At 47.1% G+C, this 18,876-nt stretch overlaps 2 protein-coding genes across 2 annotated transcripts; one reads left to right on the plus strand and one right to left on the minus strand.

The window, feature by feature from the left end:
- Positions 1-6,871: 6,871 nt before the first annotated feature.
- Positions 6,872-10,943, plus strand: LOC133891804 (chitin-inducible gibberellin-responsive protein 2-like). Its single transcript, XM_062332561.1, has 2 exons — positions 6,872-7,108; positions 8,947-10,943. Exon 2 carries the CDS (start codon positions 9,097-9,099, stop codon positions 10,738-10,740), a length of 1,644 nt encoding a protein of 547 aa, XP_062188545.1. The 5' UTR covers positions 6,872-7,108; positions 8,947-9,096; the 3' UTR covers positions 10,741-10,943.
- A 185-nt stretch (positions 10,944-11,128) lies between these two features.
- LOC133891803 (WRKY transcription factor SUSIBA2-like) lies at positions 11,129-17,645 on the minus strand. Its single transcript, XM_062332560.1, has 6 exons — positions 17,353-17,645; positions 16,193-16,366; positions 14,448-14,991; positions 13,824-13,989; positions 13,582-13,740; positions 11,129-12,081 (listed from the first exon to the last, which is right to left on the minus strand). The coding sequence occupies exons 1-6, from the start codon at positions 17,584-17,586 to the stop codon at positions 11,514-11,516; spliced, it is 1,845 nt and encodes a 614-aa protein (XP_062188544.1). The 5' UTR covers positions 17,587-17,645; the 3' UTR covers positions 11,129-11,513.
- Positions 17,646-18,876: the final 1,231 nt, after the last annotated feature.

Below are 18,876 nucleotides of genomic sequence, written 5' to 3' on the forward strand. Positions count from 1 at the left end.
GAGGGCGGCAACAGCACTAGCACGAGCACGCGGTTACGGTGGGGGCACACGTCGACGCCGGCGACGGCCGAAGCAGCGAGGACGCGGCGGATCGACAGAGGACGGTGGAGCTCGGTTGCCACCGTTGGGGAAGAAAGCGCGGACGGCTCCAATCCGTGCGGGAAACAGCAGAGGAGGGCCTTGGCGTCCTCCCTCGGTGCTCCACCCTGCTCGGGCTCGGCGGGACACACCGGTGGGGCGCGTTTTTGGCCGGCGGCCGTGGCTCTGCTTTGCTCAGTGCTGCGCTGCTCTCTGTGCTCGCTGGTGCCGCGTGAGAGGGGAAAGAGAGAGGGAAAGAGAGAGGGAAAGCAGAGGGCAAGGGGAGGGGGATAAGGCATGGCGCTGTTCTTTTGGCCGGCAACGTGGAGGTGGCCACCAAAGTCAAGTATGGCGGCGCCGAAGGGGGAGCAGAGAGCTGTGTGTGCGAAGGGGATGACAGGTGTGGCCGTGAACAGTGCCGGCAATGCAAATATCCCACTCCACAGACCTTAACAAAATGGAAGCCTTCCCATTGCCCAAAATTGGTAAAACAATTTTTTTTTTGAAACTAAAATTCATAAGGAACCCTTTTGAACTTGTTTGACCGAGAATGCTTGAGCTAATTTTGAATAAAAATTGTTCAAAGATGCTATCTTTTCCATCTTGTGATGATTTTTATGCCTTCTAAATATTTCCCAAAAATTTGGGAAAATTCATTTATATTCTTCTCCTGGCATCTACTAATTTCTAAAATTGTCACCAGCCCTATGTTCCATAGAAATTTTGGGAGATGCTTTACAACGCATGAGTTAAACCTGGTTTAACCACATTTGGTTTAATCCTCATTGCATGTCTATACTGCTCAAAACAAAAACAAAAGATGCTAATGATGCTCATTAGCGCTTAATTATGTGTTTAGAAACTCTGGGCCGTGACACTTTTGTTGTAAATTGTTAAACTTGTAAATGGTTAAGAACTCTTTATTAAGCTTGGTTATGATTGTTTATATTGAAAAGGTATGTGTTCCGATCTTAGGCACAAAACACGTGTCGAAACTACTGGGATGATATTCTGGTTAATTGTTGAAGTCATGATTATGTAAATAATTGACTTGGTGATTAATTAAAATATTATTTGGATGGTTCCCCCACAGCAGCCCGTGACCCCCTCGGCCCTTAGCCGACGCGAGGCTCCGGATGCAGAGCCACCCAGAGCCTAGCCACAGTTTGCTGAAGGCGAACCCGATGAGTGGGCCGAGGGAGGCAACCTACGACCCCTCGGCCCTTAGCCGCCATGAGGCTCTGAAGGCAGAGCCAACCAAAGCCTGGCGATGGTTTGCCAAAGGCGAAGCCGACGAGTGGGCCGAGGGAGGCAGCCTACGACCCCCTTGGTCCTTAGCCGCCGGGGGGATCTAGAGGCAGAGCCATCCAAAGCCTGGCAACGGTTTGCAGAAGCGAAGCCAACGAGTGGGACGAGGGAGGCAGCCTGCGATCCCCTCAGCCCTTAGCTGCCGTGAGGCTCCTGAAGCCGAGCCGCCCGGAGACTGGCGATAGTTTGCAAGAGGCGAATCCGACGAGTGGGTCGAGGGAGGCAGCCTGCGATCCCCTCGGCCCTTAGCCTCCATGAGGCTCCGGAGGCAGAGCCATCCAAAGCATGGCGACGGTTTGCCGGAGGCGGAGCCGACAAGTGGGCCGAGGGAGGTAGCCTGCGACCCCTTCGGCCCTTAGCCGCCACGAGGCTCCGGAGGCAGAGCCACCCGGAGTTTGCCGATAATTTGCCCGAGCTGGAGCCGATAAGTGGGCCGAGGGAGGCAGTCTGTGACCCCCTCGGTCCTTAGCCGCCGCAAGGCTTCGGAGGCAGAGCCATGCGGAGCATGGTGATGGTTTTCCGAAGGGTGTAATTGCTTCGATGATGCTTAGTGGCATTGGATGATAATTTTGAGGGATCCAGGTGCATCTCCGCCATCAAGGATGTCCCTCAGGTGCGCGACGTCTACACTACCGAGGCTATGCCATACCTTTCAGGAGTCCTAGGCGTACTTTGCCTTTCAGGTGACCTAGGCATGTTGCGCCTGCAGGTGCATCTCCACCACCAAGGATGTACCTTTGGTGCGTGGCATCCACACTACCAAGGCTATGCAATGCCTTCTAGGTGACCTAGACATATTCTGCCTTCTAAGTGACCTAGTCATGTTGTGCATGTAGGTGTGTAGGCTCCACTCCCTACAAAAGCTATGCAATGCCTTCTAGGAGATCTAGTCTCGATGCCTTCCAAGTGACCTAGGCATGCTATGCCTATCGGTGCGTGGGCGTATCCGCCACCGAGTATGTCCCTCGGGTGTGACGCATCTCCACCATCGAGGATGTCCCTCTAGTGCGTGGCATCCACACTACCAAGGCTATGCAATACCTTTCAAGTAACCTAGGCATACTCTACCTTCCAGGTGACCTAGGCATGTTGTTCCAGTAGGTGTGTAGGCTCCATTGCCTACCGAGGCTATGCAATACCTTTCAGGAGACTTAGGCTCGATACCTTCTAGGTGACCTAGGCATGCTATGTCTATCGGTGTGTGGACATATCTGCCACCCGAGGATGTCCCTCGGGTGCGACGCATCTTCACTATCGAGGATGTCCCTTCAGTGCGTGGCATCTACACTACCAAGGCTATACTATGCCTTTCAGGAAACCTATCTATACTCTGCCTTCTAGGTGACCTAAGCATGCTGTGTCTGCAAGTGTGTAGGCTCCACTGCCTACCGAGGCTATGCAATACCTTCTAGGAGACCTAGGCTCGATATCTTTCAGGTGACCTAGTCATGCTATGCCTATAGGTACATGGGCGTCTCCAGTGCTCCACTATCTATCGAGGATATGCTATGCCTTTAGGAAACCTAGGCTCAATTCCTTCTAGGTGACCTTGGCATGTTATGCCTATGGGTACGTGGGCGTCTCCAGTGCTCCACTGTCTATCGAGAATATGCTATGTCTTTCATAAAACCTAGGCTTGATGCCTTCCAGATGACCTAGGTATGATATGCCTATTGGTACATGGGCGTCTCTAGTGCTCCACTGCCTACCGAGGATATGCTATGCCTTCAAGGAAACCTAGGCTCGATGCTTTCAAGGTGACCTAGGCATGCTATACCTATAGGACGTGGGTGTCTACAGTGTTGTGTACTATTTAAGTGAGGATGTAGCTTAAGTTTGACAGTTTACTGTTGTTAGTGAAAAGCTAGTTACAGTATAAGTTATAGCTAGGTCGGACAGCTATTCCTAGCATATGCCAAACTAAGATATAACTTAAGTCTTGTTGTCTACTGCTAATCAGAGATATATCTTTAAGTTAAGTTTATGTACCTTTGGCATCGAGGCTTATGCCTTCGACTTGTCGGAGGGCCTTGTCGGTTGTGTGCTACATGGCGTTGGCGAGCAAGGGCACAATTCGAACCAAGTTTAATACACTACTATCGAACTTTGATATAACTTAGGTTCTACTGTCTACGAGTTTCACCTGGCAGTTACCAACTGTAAGGGCTTTCAACAACTAGGCTTGCTACCTTCTATGTGCGATGATCTTACTGTATGAAAGATTAGTCAGCTTAGGTAAGCCATTACTAGGGGGTTATAGGTGTACCTTTGCCAAAATGAGGCTTCCTTGGTGGAGTCAGAGGCCCGGAGGCCCTTATATCCTATAGCGGGGGAAGGGCTAATCCTTCCAGCCTATGAAGCCTCCGGAGCCCTGGGGCTCCAGAGGCCTGGGTCAGGCCCCGGAGGATTTTTGCCTTCAGACCTCCAGAGTGCACTGGACCCTCCTGCCAGGGCCCAACATCCTTTTATCATGACTGACTCTGCCCTCACTGACCTTGACATGGGAAGGATCGCTGAGGGCTCTGATCGTCCGAAGTTTAGGGCGCCCTCCCTTCCCCCCTGCCCCCATCTGGGAGAGCCATCGAGCTCCACTAAGGTCGGGCCATTGGTGTGACTCAGTCCTCATCGTTGGAGTATTTATTGACAGTGGAGCCGATGGTGGCATAGCTAGCCGAGGGGGGCTCAAGGAGGCCCGAAGACCTAACCTACGGCATGCTCCAGTTTCACGACCCCTGGGTCGCTTTTACCGGCTTTTCCCCCCGTCAAGTGTCATGCTTGTCTCCCGAGGTATTCCTCCCAGAAAGCTATGAGGGTTCGGTGACCATCTATGTTGTGGCCATGTCTAGCCCCGTGCAAAACGCACTGGTACCCCTCTGATGGTGCCAGAGCCTGCGGTTGGCACCGTGGACACTAGCAGGGGCTACGCGTACTGGAGCCCGTGGTCCCCCTAGGTCCCTTTTCTACTATGGGAGGCCGATGCGGCTACCGGATGACCAAGCCCCTAGATCCGGAGTGAGCCTGGCTATGCCTTTGAGACCGTGGCAGATTTGGAGCTCCTTGCATGCGGTCAATGTTGCGATCGCCACATCGACGGTGCAGGTGGGGTCTGCGCACCCCAGGATCTTAGGCCTCCTTGGAGCCTCATTCTGCCAGAGGGGGTCAAGGAGGTTGTCGAACGACCAGACTCTCTGAAGAGGTCGTCTCAACACAGGTGCTCGGGGCATCGTCACAGGAGACGCCTTGGGGCTAGGCCCAGGCGTGGGTGCCCCTGGGCTCGAGCGCCCAGAACTATTTGAGGGCAGCCTGCCTGGCTGCAGCCTCGGGCGTAACCTCCTGGGGTGCAGCGAGGTCCTCGTCGTGCCATTATTGGAAGAACTCCGCGTCGGCCTAGAGCTTCATGCCAACCCAAGCTATTGGGTCGACGTTGTCTGGAGAGTCGATGTTCCTCCTAGCTGCGAAGCTGGCGGGGGCACATGGTATGTTTGGTCGTAGCTGCCATGCGTATTTTTGCATGGGTGCGGCGGTGAAGAACGGCTGCTATGGTTAGCGCCTTGGTGTTTTTTGGTGGTGTCCTACCACCCCTTGTAATTCTATGTTCAGCTTCTCACGGACGGCGCGTTGTTGGCGCAAGAATAGGTCTTGCGTGAACAAGTGCGACGAGAGTACACTCACAATAGTGTGCTCAAGCTTGGAGAAGAAGTGGAGAGAGGAGAACACCAGATATGTGATAGTCAAGAAGGATTGGTCCCTTGGTATGATGGTCAATGGTGTGTATTTATAGTGTCATGCAGAGTGTAAATTTTACAGAGATAATGATATAAACTACCGCTATCCCGCAGGGACCTTGGACCGAAATGAAAACCTTTCCAAGCCTTAAAATTTCTAGGACAAAATTTGTTGGTGTCTATAATTCTTGTGCTTTTAACTTGTTTGACCTAAAAAGCTTCAGCCAATTTAAATTAAAATTCTTCAAAAATACAATCTTTTCTAACTTGCACTGATTTTTAAGGCTTCAAAATAATTCTCAAAATTTGAGAAAATCATTAATATTCTTCACATGTCATAGACTAATTTATAAAATTATTACCGACACTATGTTTTATAGCAATTTTGTGGGTTGCTTCACAAAGCATCAATTATTATTAAACTTAACTATTTTGTTTAATCTTTAATTACATTAATTATTTGCTCAAGACTTCAATCATGATACTAATAATGCTCATGAATGCTTAATGATATGTTTAAGAACTTTGGGCTATCACAACTGGCTCTGCCTGAGCTCTGAGCTAGGCCCGTGGCTAAACCAACGAGCCGCTCACGAGCCATCTCTGGCTTGGCTCGTGGCCACTGAGCTAGGGAGGTGACTCGGACTTGACTCGTTTAGCCTTCAAGCCGAGTTAAGCCAAACCGATTTAAGTCCGAGCTATTCGCAAGCCTCTAGCTTAACTTCGAGTTCTACCTGCGATTGCGAGTGGGAGAGCTCTGCTGCAAAAGCTATATGTAGTACTCAAAACCATGAGCTTGCATTTGGTTTTTAATTCACATTCCAGTACCGACATACGTGTATGCATAGCACAAAGGCGAGAGGAATATTTACATGTGCAGTGTATCGTTTCACTCGTAAATATTCCTCACTGAAAAAAATATCACTAGTAGCACAGAGGTAGAAAAGATATCACAGATACAGCGGCGGATCTGAAGGGGTGGCCTCAAGTCCCTCCTACGGGTTGCTGCTCCATTGGATGATAGAAAGGAGTGAAGGAGGATAAGACGAGGAAAAAAAAAGGTAGAGTAGACGGATGAGGAAGAAGAGAGAGCCCTATAATTTGCGCTGTGTTCGTCATTGGCTCACTGCACATATATTATCTGCTATTCAGCAGCTTTGAGAGGCTGCTTTTATGGCCTTGCACTTCTTTTGTTCACTGGACCATACCAGCTTCTCACTCTGTTGTTTCGTTGGTCTTTTATTGGTCACTGATTCTTTAACTTATTTGACAAAGTTAATGTATTTGAAGAAGTTGCAAAGTGGATCAGAGACTGTAGCGCTTTAGAAGAAGCAGTCCCCCAAGGCCCCAACAAATCTCACCATCCAGCAAGAGCTACAATTTGAGCACGCCATAGCTCGCGCAAGAAACGACGCTGGCATGCGTGACAAATACATCGTCGTCGTTTCACATATCACAGTTACTATTATCCCAAGCGAAACGTGGCGATCATCGAAGCCTCTCGCTCCGCCGCGTTGCCTCTTCCTCGACTACCCATCAAGAATCGATCCTCCCCGAACGCGACCCGCGATTCCCTCCTTTCTTCGACCCCTCTCGCTTGCAGAGTTGTAGCGCGTTGGGCATCGAGCAGTGTTAGATTTTTTTTCCCGTCCCCGCGGTGCGGGTGCAGGCAGGCACAGGCGCACGGCGGGGCCCGCGCGCGTCACGCCTCACGAACGAGACCGCGGACGACGCGCGCGGGGCAGGCAGGGTTGCGGGTAGAAATAGCAGCGCCAACCAAAATACTCCCCAGCTCCTCTCCTCCTCGGCGGAAACATCCCATTCCCCGGGCCACCGTCCCACCACCACCTGCCTTCTCCTCTCGTTCTCCCTAGCTACCCGCCCTCGCTCTCTCTGTTCTACTGCAGCTCTTTCCTTCCTGCTCCGCCGGGGTTCCCTCTCCGGAGACGGGTCGAGCTGAAGGATCCGGCCTGGGCGCGCGCCGGAGCACGGGAGAGGTACGTGTTTGGTGCCGCGCTTTCCTTCTTGCCTGCCCTGTTGGTAGCTCAGCAGCTAGCTGGTTGTCGGGTTTCACATGTGGTGAGCGCCTGAAATGGATGCGAAGCTGCTGTCTTGCAGTCTCTGCTCGCTTCAGGCCTCATCTCATCTTACTCTGGTACTCTTCTACTGTGCCGTGCCGGCTCGTGATGTTTGCATGTGACTAGTGGTTTGTTTGAATCGATCTGTGCTCGGTTCCTTGTGCAGTGACTGTGATAGAGGGAGCTGCAAAAGTAGGATCGAAGATGTTGCTCACAAGGGGGGTCCATGACTTAATGATCATTTGTTTGTATGTTTTGCAAGAACAAGGCCATGTTTACTCAGTACTGCCCCAGTACTAGCCTACAGCCTTGTACGACAGTACGACATGGCCTTGCTTGTGAAGCTGTGTGGAAATTTTATCCCTTGTTTTAGAACCACGTCAAATGGTTAGGTCTTAGGATGAGCACGCTGCGCACGAGTGGTGGTTAGCACGTAGATCTCTTGGTCTGCGACTAGAACAAGGCAGATCTGGAAGCTTTTGACCACCGTGCTTCCTGAATTTTTTTAATAGGATAAAGAATCTTTGTGCTGGGAGTGGTTCAATGGACGGGCCAAACTCCTTGTGCGGGTGTTTGCCGCGTGAGATTGTGGGACGGGGATACTTTATGACTCACCTGCAGCCTGTGTTCTGTTTGCGCACTTGACTAGGCATACTACGCGTGCTTCTGTAGTACCTGTAGTTCCAAAGCTTGTACGGTGTACATCTACCATGACGCAAAATTGCAGCTTTTCTTTGGTCAGCATTACAACATCCTCCTGCGTTCCCTTTCTGTCGGTAGGAATGCACAGATACTTGGTGATGTTTGCCTAGATTTGGTGTGCTGTCATAGCCATTTTTTGCTTGGTTTGAAGGCTAATCTAGCTGACGATTTAAGGATTGCTATTTGATATGCATCCGGCATCCGAGGCTTTTGACAACTATCATCCACAGTGATTAGGTTGTGATTTTGCGTTAGGTCGTGTACCCGATCACTCCATCCTTTTTCCAGTTTTAGGTACCACAAACATGCACACCTTGATTTTCTGATCAGGCTAACTAGTGTGCTGTCATGGCTTTCAGGATTAGCGTGGATAAACTAGCTGCATGTTACCTTACTAAAGAGAACTTTATTTTTAGGGAATACTTAGTAAAGAGAACTCATCTAACAAAAATGAGAAATATTTTCTCTTCTTTGTCTATAGTTAGTTGGTTTTTCCTTGCATCCTATATGGTAAATTTGCCATATGAGACCTTTGGAGTGCCCCTAATCTGATACTTGAGATATTGTTCAACATATGCACTAACTGTAGAATCTCTCAACTTGTTTTCTGAGGAATAAATTCTCAGCTTGTGACAGTTGGGACTTCAGTGAATGCTTTTCTTTATGAAGTTAGACTAAGGCCAACCGATTCCCTTCACGACCCAGATTCCTGTCGTGAAGGGATTTTCGTTCCCTTCAGCGCTCCAACGGTTTCCCTTCACGGTTCCCGTCACGAAAAGATTCCCAAGGTCATTCCCTCCAGGATGGGATTCTCTCTCCTTTCCCTTCACGATTCCCCTCGAAAGGAAGTTATTGGAGATAAGAGAAAGTAAAGGGAATGAGAACGGGGAAGGGAACGAAATGAAGGGAATATGGTTGGAGATGGTCTTAGGACATCAAATTTATTTCTGTAACCGACAAGGCTGCTTTTGGTTCTCATATTTCACTCGCAAGCTTCTTTGCTTGTACATATCTCTTTATGTTTATGTTCTCACATTATTTATCTCCTGTTGCAGATTTTTGTTTAATCTGGGTTTACTAGAGGACAAGAAGACATATCAGCAATCAAACTCCTCCGAGTTGATCTTAAAATTGGACATGCTTGTCATACTAGAGGCACTTGATTACTTGGAGTTTTAGTGCATCGGACTCTCTACTGGACCAGGATGGCTGATGCTCCAACTTCCCGTATGGTGTGTCCCTTTGGAAATGCACCAAGGCAGACTCCAGAACAATTCCTATATTCTGGCAATTCGCAGCACATTTGTCATCCTTACCAATCAGATTCGGACACCCACGTCGTACCGCAGCATCATGATACCATGAAGTCTCATTCACCGGATGCTGGTTTTGAAGACCAGGAGACTCACAAGCGGTACACACTGGACTCCTCTGCAGCTTCTGGATGCATGAGACATGACTCTCCCTCCAGTCAGAGTCTCCCTACTGGGAGTGGCAGCCCTCTATCTCACGAAGACAGTCACTCCGGCTCCACCAATGGCAATGGATCACCTGTAAGCGCTTCGTGTGTCACCGAGGACCCTAACGATCTCAAGCAAAAGCTAAAGGATCTTGAGGCTGCAATGCTTGGGACAGCCTCAGAGATAGCCGATAGCCTCGAGATCTCCGTGGCAAACCAACTTTCATTAAAACCGGAGGAGTGTGTGCACATGACGAGCATGCCCAGAGGCAACCTGAAGGAGCTGCTGATTGCTTGTGCTAGAGCAGTGGGAGAGAATAACAGCTTCGCGATCAATTTGATGATTCCAGAGTTGCAGAAAATGGTGTCAGTGTCCGGTGAACCACTCGAGAGGTTGGGAGCCTATATGGTGGAAGGGCTTGTTGCCAGGCTCGCCTCCTCTGGTAACTCGATCTACAAAACTTTGAAGTGCAAAGAGCCAAGGAGTTCTGAACTCCTATCCTACATGCATTTCCTGTATGAGGCCTGCCCCTACTTCAAGTTCGGCTACATGTCAGCTAATGGTGCAATCGCAGAGGCTGTCAAGGGAGAAGACAGGATCCATATCATTGACTTCCAAATCTCTCAAGGTGCCCAGTGGATTTCTCTCCTTCAAGCCCTTGCAGCCAGGCCTGGTGGACCGCCATTCGTGAGGATCACCGGCATTGATGATTCAGTCTCAGCTTACGCCCGAGGCGGCGGGCTGGAGTTAGTTGGCAGGAGGCTGTCACACATTGCTGGCCTGTGCAAGGTGCCCTTCGAGTTCAATGCACTTGCTGTCTCGGGCAGTGAAGTGGAAGAGGGACATCTGGGTATCATCCCCGGTGAAGCCGTCGCTGTGAACTTCACCCTGGAGCTGCACCACATCCCGGACGAGACCGTGAGCACGGCGAACCACCGGGACCGGATCCTGAGGCTGGTGAAGGGCCTGTCCCCGAAGGTGCTCACCCTCGTGGAGCAGGAGTCCAACACGAACACCGCCCCCTTCGTGCAGCGGTTCGCGGAGACGCTCGACTACTACACGGCCATCTTCGAGTCCATCGACCTTGCGCTTCCCCGGGACGACAGGGAGAGGATCAACATGGAGCAGCACTGCCTGGCAAGGGAGATCGTGAACCTGATCGCCTGCGAGGGCGAGGAGAGGGTGGAGCGGCACGAGGTCTTCGGGAAATGGAAGGCGCGCCTGACGATGGCCGGGTTCAGGCCCTCCCCGCTCAGCGCGTTGGTGAACGCTGCCATCAAGACGCTGCTGCAGAGCTACTCGCCCAACTACAAGCTCGCCGAAAGGGACGGGGTGCTCTACCTCGGATGGAAGAACAGGCCCCTGGTGGTCTCGTCCGCATGGCACTAGTGTGGTGATGTGAATTCTGAACTGACGAAGAATCTGTATCTCGTAGTCGCGTTTAGATATATGTTCCGTTGAACACTAGAACTATAGGAAGCTATGGTGGTACTGGGATGGAGTAGAATACCTATAACTTGATGTTGTAATGGCAATCCTAGAAAAAGGTTGATGAGGTGTAGTACAAGTTTGAGGGTATATGTTTCAGTTAATCAGTTGTGCTTCAATAATCTTGTTGCATTGATCTGATCTCAATCAGAAAGGTCATCCACCCTTTAACCGACCCTTCCTTTGGAAGTCTTGGCTGGTGGGGCTGAAAAACAACAGAAAATTCATTCAGGAATCCCACGAGCTTTGACTAGTTGAAGATACCATGCGTCGTGAGTCCAGAGGAAAATACTTATCAAATGACATTTCATTCCATATGAATATCAAACTGGCATCGTTCATATGCAGTAGACAACAAAGCTTTGCCACCGGATGGTTCTTTTGTTCTATCCCATATTCCAGTACAGAAAGATGATTACATAAGCAAATTCTCATAATCTAATTAATCATAACTGGTTTGCTGTACAATGAATGTTGGGTGGCAGCGCCACATACAACGAGGACTTCCAAACCCCAAAAGATCTCATGTGCAATCGCTGCAACCCGCAGGTATGCCTCAACCGCCTCCGGTTCAGTTATGTGTAAATGATACACAGTTGAGCATCTTCTGAAGAGAAATGACGAGAGCATTGGCAATATGTGATTCTTGGAGGTACAACCATCTGTAGAGACATTCATGGGCCCATCACTAAATTACCTGCACTACTGTAGCATAGGTTTGCTGAACGGTCCAACGGTGTGGCTTTGAAAGTAAATCCTTCACTTCCTTTGTCTTCTCTGGAACCGTATATACTGCTAGGTGCATTTCCAGGCACTGTTGGCATTGGCATTCCTGAAAATCCCATGTTACCATACACAGGACCCATGGATTGCATTTGATACTGCATCGGATCTGGAACTGAAGGTTGCATTTGGTTTGTTGCATCGCTGTGGTTTGGGCTCATACCAACACCAAGGTCAAGACTGATAGTGTCGCTTTCAGCTGCTTGAGAATATTTATTGGTGAAAGTCCTGGCTTCACATACTCTCATCATGCCATTAAGGCCCGGCATATTGCTATTAATAGGATGCACAGTAGTCTTCATGGGAGCTGTGGACATCTCATGGCTTGCATTCCTGGAAGCAGGGACTTCATGGTTATGTTTTCCTTCATATGTTGTTATCACAGACTTTGGGTCGTGCGATGCTCTCTCAACATGCTTCCTGACAGGGCATCCTGTGTGTGTGCACTTATAGTAACTCCTGCAATCAAGAACAGAAGTGAATACATCACATATGAATGCACTGCCAATCTCAAAAAATAAAATATTAAAAAATGGATGCACTGCCTAATATGTGTCATCCCTTAGTCAAAGAAAAAATGCATCACCCCGAAAACATATCTGCTTATCCAAATATGGAGCACATCCACCCATTCAAAAAGTGAAGTGAAATATAAGATTATCCTTCCTAAATAACCAAGGGCTGGGACATGCATACACGTTTGCTGTACGTGCACAAATAGGAGATGTTTAGCTTTGTTGGAACAAAGGAATTTCATAGGATTGGAATCCTTTTTTTCCTTTAGAGTTCCTATGTTTCTCATGTAGAGTATCTAAAGTCCAAACACCTCTCTTTTCCTGCATTCCAAAATGACTCAGGATGGTAAGAAAATGGAATCTGTCCAAAATTTTGGACAGCGAAGGAGATGCATGCAAATCTTATCAGTGCCACCAAATTTTGGCAACTGTAGGCTTCAAACCAAACATCAATGGAAGTGCAACATGCCTACTGGCAAGCCGATTAAGAGCAAGTTCTTTAAAACCTCACTCCCCAGTCATTTTATAACTGCCACAAAATATGACAAAATACACCCTCAGGGTTTTGAACCAAAGATCACTCTTTGATAAACAGACATATCCCAACCAACCAACCAATTGCCCTGACTTCATATGTTTAGGAAAAACACATTTTATTTATGGTACAATGAAACATTACTTTCTATTTTCTCCGTGAAATACTATTGTAGGGCTAGGATATATACATACATCAATATAATCTTGTATCATGATACAAATGAAATGTACAGCACCTGATATTTATTTTTCTTTTATACTCTATACATATTCACACTATTTTAATTCATGTGATTAGGTGTGATCTTTACCAAGGGAATAGAACTCATTGTCATAATAATATTGCCTGGTATCTGCCTAGTTTTTTTAAAAAACAAATAGTACCAAATGGCAGCACAAATCAACAGAGCAACAGTTTAATTCTGAGGGACCTTCAAGGAACATGGACAGATATTAATAGGGATGCTTCCCTATCCATATTTGACCCATCAGCGATAGACATAAGTAGCAGTTTCTGCATCTTCGTCCACCATACATCTATATCAGATCTGCCTCCTAATTTGTTCAAATTCAACCTTTCAGCACCTACATGTGAAGTTGAAATTTTTCTTGTGCCATGGCCATTACTTATATTTCTAATAGTTTTTCACACTGGATCGAAGTTTTTAGAGAGTACAACTAACCAGCATAGTAACCACAGATTTTATTAAGGGACACAAAAGTCAACAGGTACACAAATGATCAGCTACTATAATATATGCCAAATATAAACTTTTCTTAGTTTCTGATACAAATAACGTAACCAGATAGTAATTAGATAATGGCTACAAATTCTATTAGCATGGCATACACACAAAAAGAAGAAGACACAATAGGGGTGAAATTAATAAACAGAATTAGTACTGACCGTGGATTGGGGTTTCCTTTCACTACTTTCTGCCCATACTTGCGCCAGCGATACCCATCATCTAAGATGTCAACCTCACTAACAGTTTGTACAACAACACGGGGCTCACGATTTGGTTTACCCATCAAAGCAGCATCAATACCAGCAGATTCCATTTTCCTGATTGCACAGTTGTGGAGTATAAGATTAGCACTTGACAGGAGGGTGTCTTTAGGGTTTACCCAAGTCCAAACCATGTTTACCTGCGTTTTGAATCCAAATCATCCTCCTCGTTAGCATCATCCCCAGGGTAGGGTCTTCCACCTCCAGCATCGATGTCATCATCACTAGCTGGACCTGGAACAGGCTCAATCATGCCAGCTGAATGTACTTGATTCAAGAGGTTGGAAATAACATTTGAGGGCTTGTCTGCAGATTAACAGAAAATTCTCAGAGGCCCAGCAAAATTTCACAAAAACATTAAAAAGCAGCTTTGAGCCTTTACCACAAGTTCTTTCTTTTGATGCATGGACTGCCCAATATATAAACTTAGTATCAAATGATTATTGCAGGTTTAAACCATTCCTTCTCAACAATTCAAAGAACTCTGAACTTGAGTTGTTACTACAGAAAAACATTCATGAATAGTAATAGAAAAAGACTTGCAAATGAGCAAGCAAATACAATGCATTTTAAATCACTGATGTTGATATGCTTCAAATTGCAAGACTAAGGGTAAGTTACTTCCTCCTTTATGCAGCTGAAATACTTGTTTTTTTCAAATAAAGGAAATGACAACGTTTACCCGAAGAGATATGGGTATGCACAAGGTGAAATTCCAAGCCACAGGAACCCAATATAATTTTGCAAAACCGTGGCACACTCACCTTCAGCAGTTGCCACACCATCATATCTTTCTTCACCCTGGCTTGAAGGAACCGTACCAGCAGCTAACCTCCTATTAGGCTGGGGCTTAGGATGATTATGACGCCCTTTATATACAACTTCAGTAATTTGACCATCAAGCGAACGCTCCAATAGTTTTTTTACTTCACAATTAGGATGTGTGCACTTGTAATAACTTCTAGGATTTTCACTTCCCTTGACATGCTTCTGTCCATATTTGCGCCAGTTATAGCCATCCTCGGCTGATTTTTCAGCTACATTTTCAGGCTGTGTCTCATGCACAGCATTTTCAGAGTTATTCATCTGGTGCAACTCTGATGTACCAACTTCAGCAGGAATGTTGTCAGCCGGACCAACCATTGCAACAGGTTGGTTTGGAGGAGATGAAACATTCACTGTGTGAGTTGACTCCCGTGAACAGAGAGATCTATTCTCTGTCATCGAATTGCCAGATGATGAGGTATGATTCAGGCTATGATTTTGCATACAAGTGTCATGATGTTTTGGATCATTGATAGCAGGAGCCTACAGTACAAAGTGAGAGCGTTAAGAATGTTATACAATGCAAAACTATTTACAGAATAAGTCAACAAGAATAAGAAAGACAAAGACCCAGCATAGGCAGATCGCACTAAATCTGCACTCAAGTTTTTTCTTCAAAATTTATCAGTTATAAAAGAAACTTCTGCGCAAGTGAGAGGAGTAGACTAATTAGGTAGAGCAACTCAGGACAAAATAGAAGACTATTAAATTCCTTTCAGTTCTGCAACACAGGAATGACATCGAAATTTCGTAAGGAAAATACCGGGTTCCAACAAAATTCCTTCAGGTTTTCCTCTTTGTATTCTGATTTCACAATTGTGAGACTTGTTGTACATGTCTAATAAGCATACTAGCAAACTTTTCACACCGCAAGAACTGTCCTGTCATTGTATTATAACCTATTCTCAGTAAAGGGATCACATGACACTTCCCATTCTCCAATACATCAGCTTGTTTTAGACAGCAAACCCACTGTAACCTATTCAGACCTGAAATCCTGGGAAACATTAGGGTTTATACCACTCATATGTAGTTAGTTTAAAAGATACTACTGGCCACTCACTGGCATGTCTCCAGTCTCCTTGTAACTCACATGTTAGCGCAAGCTCTAAGGCAATTCTCCAAAACCATGAGCTTGAGAGTTACCTAATTCTTCCATATTATCGGACCAACTTGTTGATAATTATGCAACTAATCAAGGATGTTATCAAAGTATGACTCCATGGTAATCACCACTTTAGAAAGAAAAAAAAGAGCATGCATATCAAAGGGCTAGAATAGAATAGAAGGGACAATTTATTTTGGATATAAGAACCTAAAAACAAATGATAAACTGGATTGCAAGATAAAGCCACTAACTAACATGATAAGATGAAGCCAATTAAAAATGTTACTGAATATTCATAAGATAATGTTCGAATAATTTGAGAGCTTCGTGCTGCTAAAAGTGGTGTAAAGTACATCAGAACCTTGTCTTCCTTTTGCAGAGCTCCAAGACGGTTTCCTCAATATATTTTAGTGGTATCATATAAAAAAAATGCATAAACTCCTTTCGCTGTTATACAAGATAAGATAAAGTACATTTCTTTTTTGTATGTCACATATAAATAAAATCCTTAAGCTCTTAATTCAGGAAATGATGCTAAAGAATTACAAAGTAATCAGTCCAGTAATGGTTCCATACCGCTGATTGTGTGGATGAATTGAGATGAGGCTTGAATTCAAAATCCCGAGAACCCCCATCTTCATGGCCACTACCAACTGATTTATCCCTAGGTGAAGGCAGTATGTCCGGGTGAGTGCTTTTGTTGATGATCGCAGCCATGTTCAGAGTACCAGTTGTGGGAGAGGGTTCAACCTAAATAGAAAATATTTATTGATTATTTGTCAAGCAGGGTAAACTCTACAAACTTTTGAACATCTGACAGTGTACAACAACGCTCGTGCCTACAGATTGCACAGCATCTTGTTCAAAGTATTATGTTATGGTTAGCATAGTATTTAAGCCATGCCAAATTAGTGTTTCTTAGAAACACTAGTGAAATGATTGCTAACTTCGCCCATTCTTCATGCACTAAGAATATGTTTGCCAAGCAGCTGATGGTTGGAAAAGGAAACATGGAGAAGAACGTCAACAAAAACAACAAACTGGATCAAAGCATAGAAGATGTAATCAAGTATCCCATGGTCACCAAGCAAGGCCATTTCAGCTTGTGGATTGTCAACAAGAAGAATTAAAACCAGAAATATGACACTAAAACCAATCCCAAGAAACAGTAGGTAAGAAATAGACATCTGTAATCAAAGCCTACAAAATTCACTCTTTCCCTCTCCCAACAGCGTGATGCTTTCTTTATGGAAGCGTACCCTCCCTTAGCAAACGACCAGTACAATACCACTCGAGGCTGAGGAGACATTTCCTTAAATAAGGCCCTTTAAAGCCCCCACAAGAGAAATGCCAACTGATGATTTGTTCTCCGAGCCACCAAGTGTGTGCAGGACAGAATAATTCCTCCAGACGCACAAGCAACAGCTCCCCCCCTCACTCCGCACCAAATTGACGGCGCAGGGACGCCCCAAAAGGAGAAACAGAGCAAAAACAATCATATCCCCGAGAACCCTGCGAAAAGGGAGCTCCGGAAGCCGCATAGCACCACCGGAAATGCGAAAGCGCGCCTAAAAGCGCATTATTCCGACGCCACGAGCCAATTCCACCGGTAAAAAATGTCTCATAAACTAGAGCATAAAGCTAATGCGCATCGGAATCCCTCTTTCCCCGACCCGAATTCAGATCCCACTGTAACACAAGTGGCGCGGCGATAGGTACAGCGAGTCAGTAATCACCTTGAAGTTGGTGAGGAGGACGGGGGACTCGAGGAGCGCGGAGGGGCTGAATCCCGCGGGGATGGTGAGGCAGGGCTCGCGCGAGATCGGCAGCCGCGCGGGGGACATCGCCTTGTACCTCGCGCCGGCGCCGGCAAGCGCCGCCACCCGCCGATCCGCCGGGGGCCGCTTCTCCGGTGAGCCCTCGACGCCGGCGGGGAGGTCCCCGGAGCTAGGGTTTGGCGAATCGGCCATTGGTGCGGGGTGTGGAGAGGTCTAAATGAAGAGGTCGAGAGAGAGAGGGGTTGTGGTGGTTTTGGAGGGGATGGTGGGAGGGGCAGTTTGGGGAAAGTGGCCCCGTCCGGTAGCGGGGGCAGCGTTGGGTGGGAGACCGCGACTCGTTTTGACTTAATTAATTGGGACACATGAATTGCCCGTGCTGCCCTGGCTCGTGAGCGAAATTGCCGGGGTTGGGTACGCGAGTTTGCAGGGGAAGCCCGGAAGCGGAGCAAGCGTGGCGTGGGCGTGAGCAACCGCGGAACGAAACCGGTGGTGGGGTCCGCGGCACGTGACCTGGCTGCCTGCGGGGTTGGCTCTTTGGGGCACCAGGACATTACTTTTTCGTGGGAGACTGGAGTATGGGCCCGTCGCATCGATGGTCCCACGGTCAGTGACTGAGAAACTTCTCGTGCGTTGGAGTAGCGGTGAAGCTGGAAATGCGGAGGAGGCCAAGATAAATGTGTGTGTTAAATTCTGCATGGGATGCCTGTCAGAGTACCCCCCCCATCCATCATCTTGGAATTGAATGTGAACAGAGTAAAACAGGTAGGGTAAATCGGAGCCTGGATTTATTGCTGAGGCTGGACGTTGGCGTGTGTTTCTACTGCGGTTAAACGGTCAGATCCAGGAATCTGCACACGCCAGAGTTTCAGAGGCTAAACAGATTACACGAGTGCAGCTAAAAAAGAGGGAATTAGCAGTGTCGCTCGATTTGTTTACATGCTTTTCTGGTCAAGATTGACCACAGCATTCTTATAGTTGCTCGTAGCATAGAAGTGTCACACGCACTTTTCTTTTTCGAAAAGAAGTGTCATACACTCACACTCGATGAATGTAGCTAGGCAGTAGTTTAAGAAGTCTGTCTCACCAAAGTAAGAGAAATTGCAAACATTTTATAATTCAATCTGTTTGTTCTAGACCTTTTCTAGGCAGTAGGATTGAATCTGCATTTCCAAGATCAAGAGTAAGTCTAGAAGTACTGCTGCTTAGCCACCTATATGGTATATATTTCACCGCTCGTAAATCATTGTAAATCTTAAAATCTATCTTCTCTGATACTGTTTTATCCAATTGCCACCAGTGTTCTCCTTCTCACCCTCTATGGTGGCTCACTTGCAACTGAAGTTTGTTGCTCCATAGCGCACCGCTAGAGTCATGTTTCTCTACCTGTCATGGCCTTCGGCTAGCTCCAACTAGAGCTCCACTATGCATGGTAACAATTCGGCATTGAGGATTTGAGGTCCCTTGAGCTAAGGGAAAATTATA

This window comes from Phragmites australis, chromosome 14 (genome assembly GCF_958298935.1).
Source record: "Phragmites australis chromosome 14, lpPhrAust1.1, whole genome shotgun sequence".
Classification (NCBI taxonomy): Eukaryota; Viridiplantae; Streptophyta; class Magnoliopsida; order Poales; family Poaceae; genus Phragmites; species Phragmites australis.

Bases quoted from the DNA above. Each gene is read 5' to 3' on its own strand.
- LOC133891804 (XM_062332561.1), top strand. From the start codon at position 9,097: ATGGCTGATGCTCCAACTTCCCGTATGGTGTGTCCCTTTGGAAATGCA.
- LOC133891803 (XM_062332560.1), bottom strand. From the start codon at position 17,586: ATGGCCGATTCGCCAAACCCTAGCTCCGGGGACCTCCCCGCCGGCGTC. The intron at 13,990-14,447 runs GTGAGTGTGCCA...GTTAATCTGCAG, and splicing joins TGGTGTGGCAACTGCTGAAG to ACAAGCCCTCAAATGTTATT. The intron at 13,741-13,823 runs GTAAACATGGTT...CTGTGCAATCAG, and splicing joins GATTTGGATTCAAAACGCAG to GAAAATGGAATCTGCTGGTA.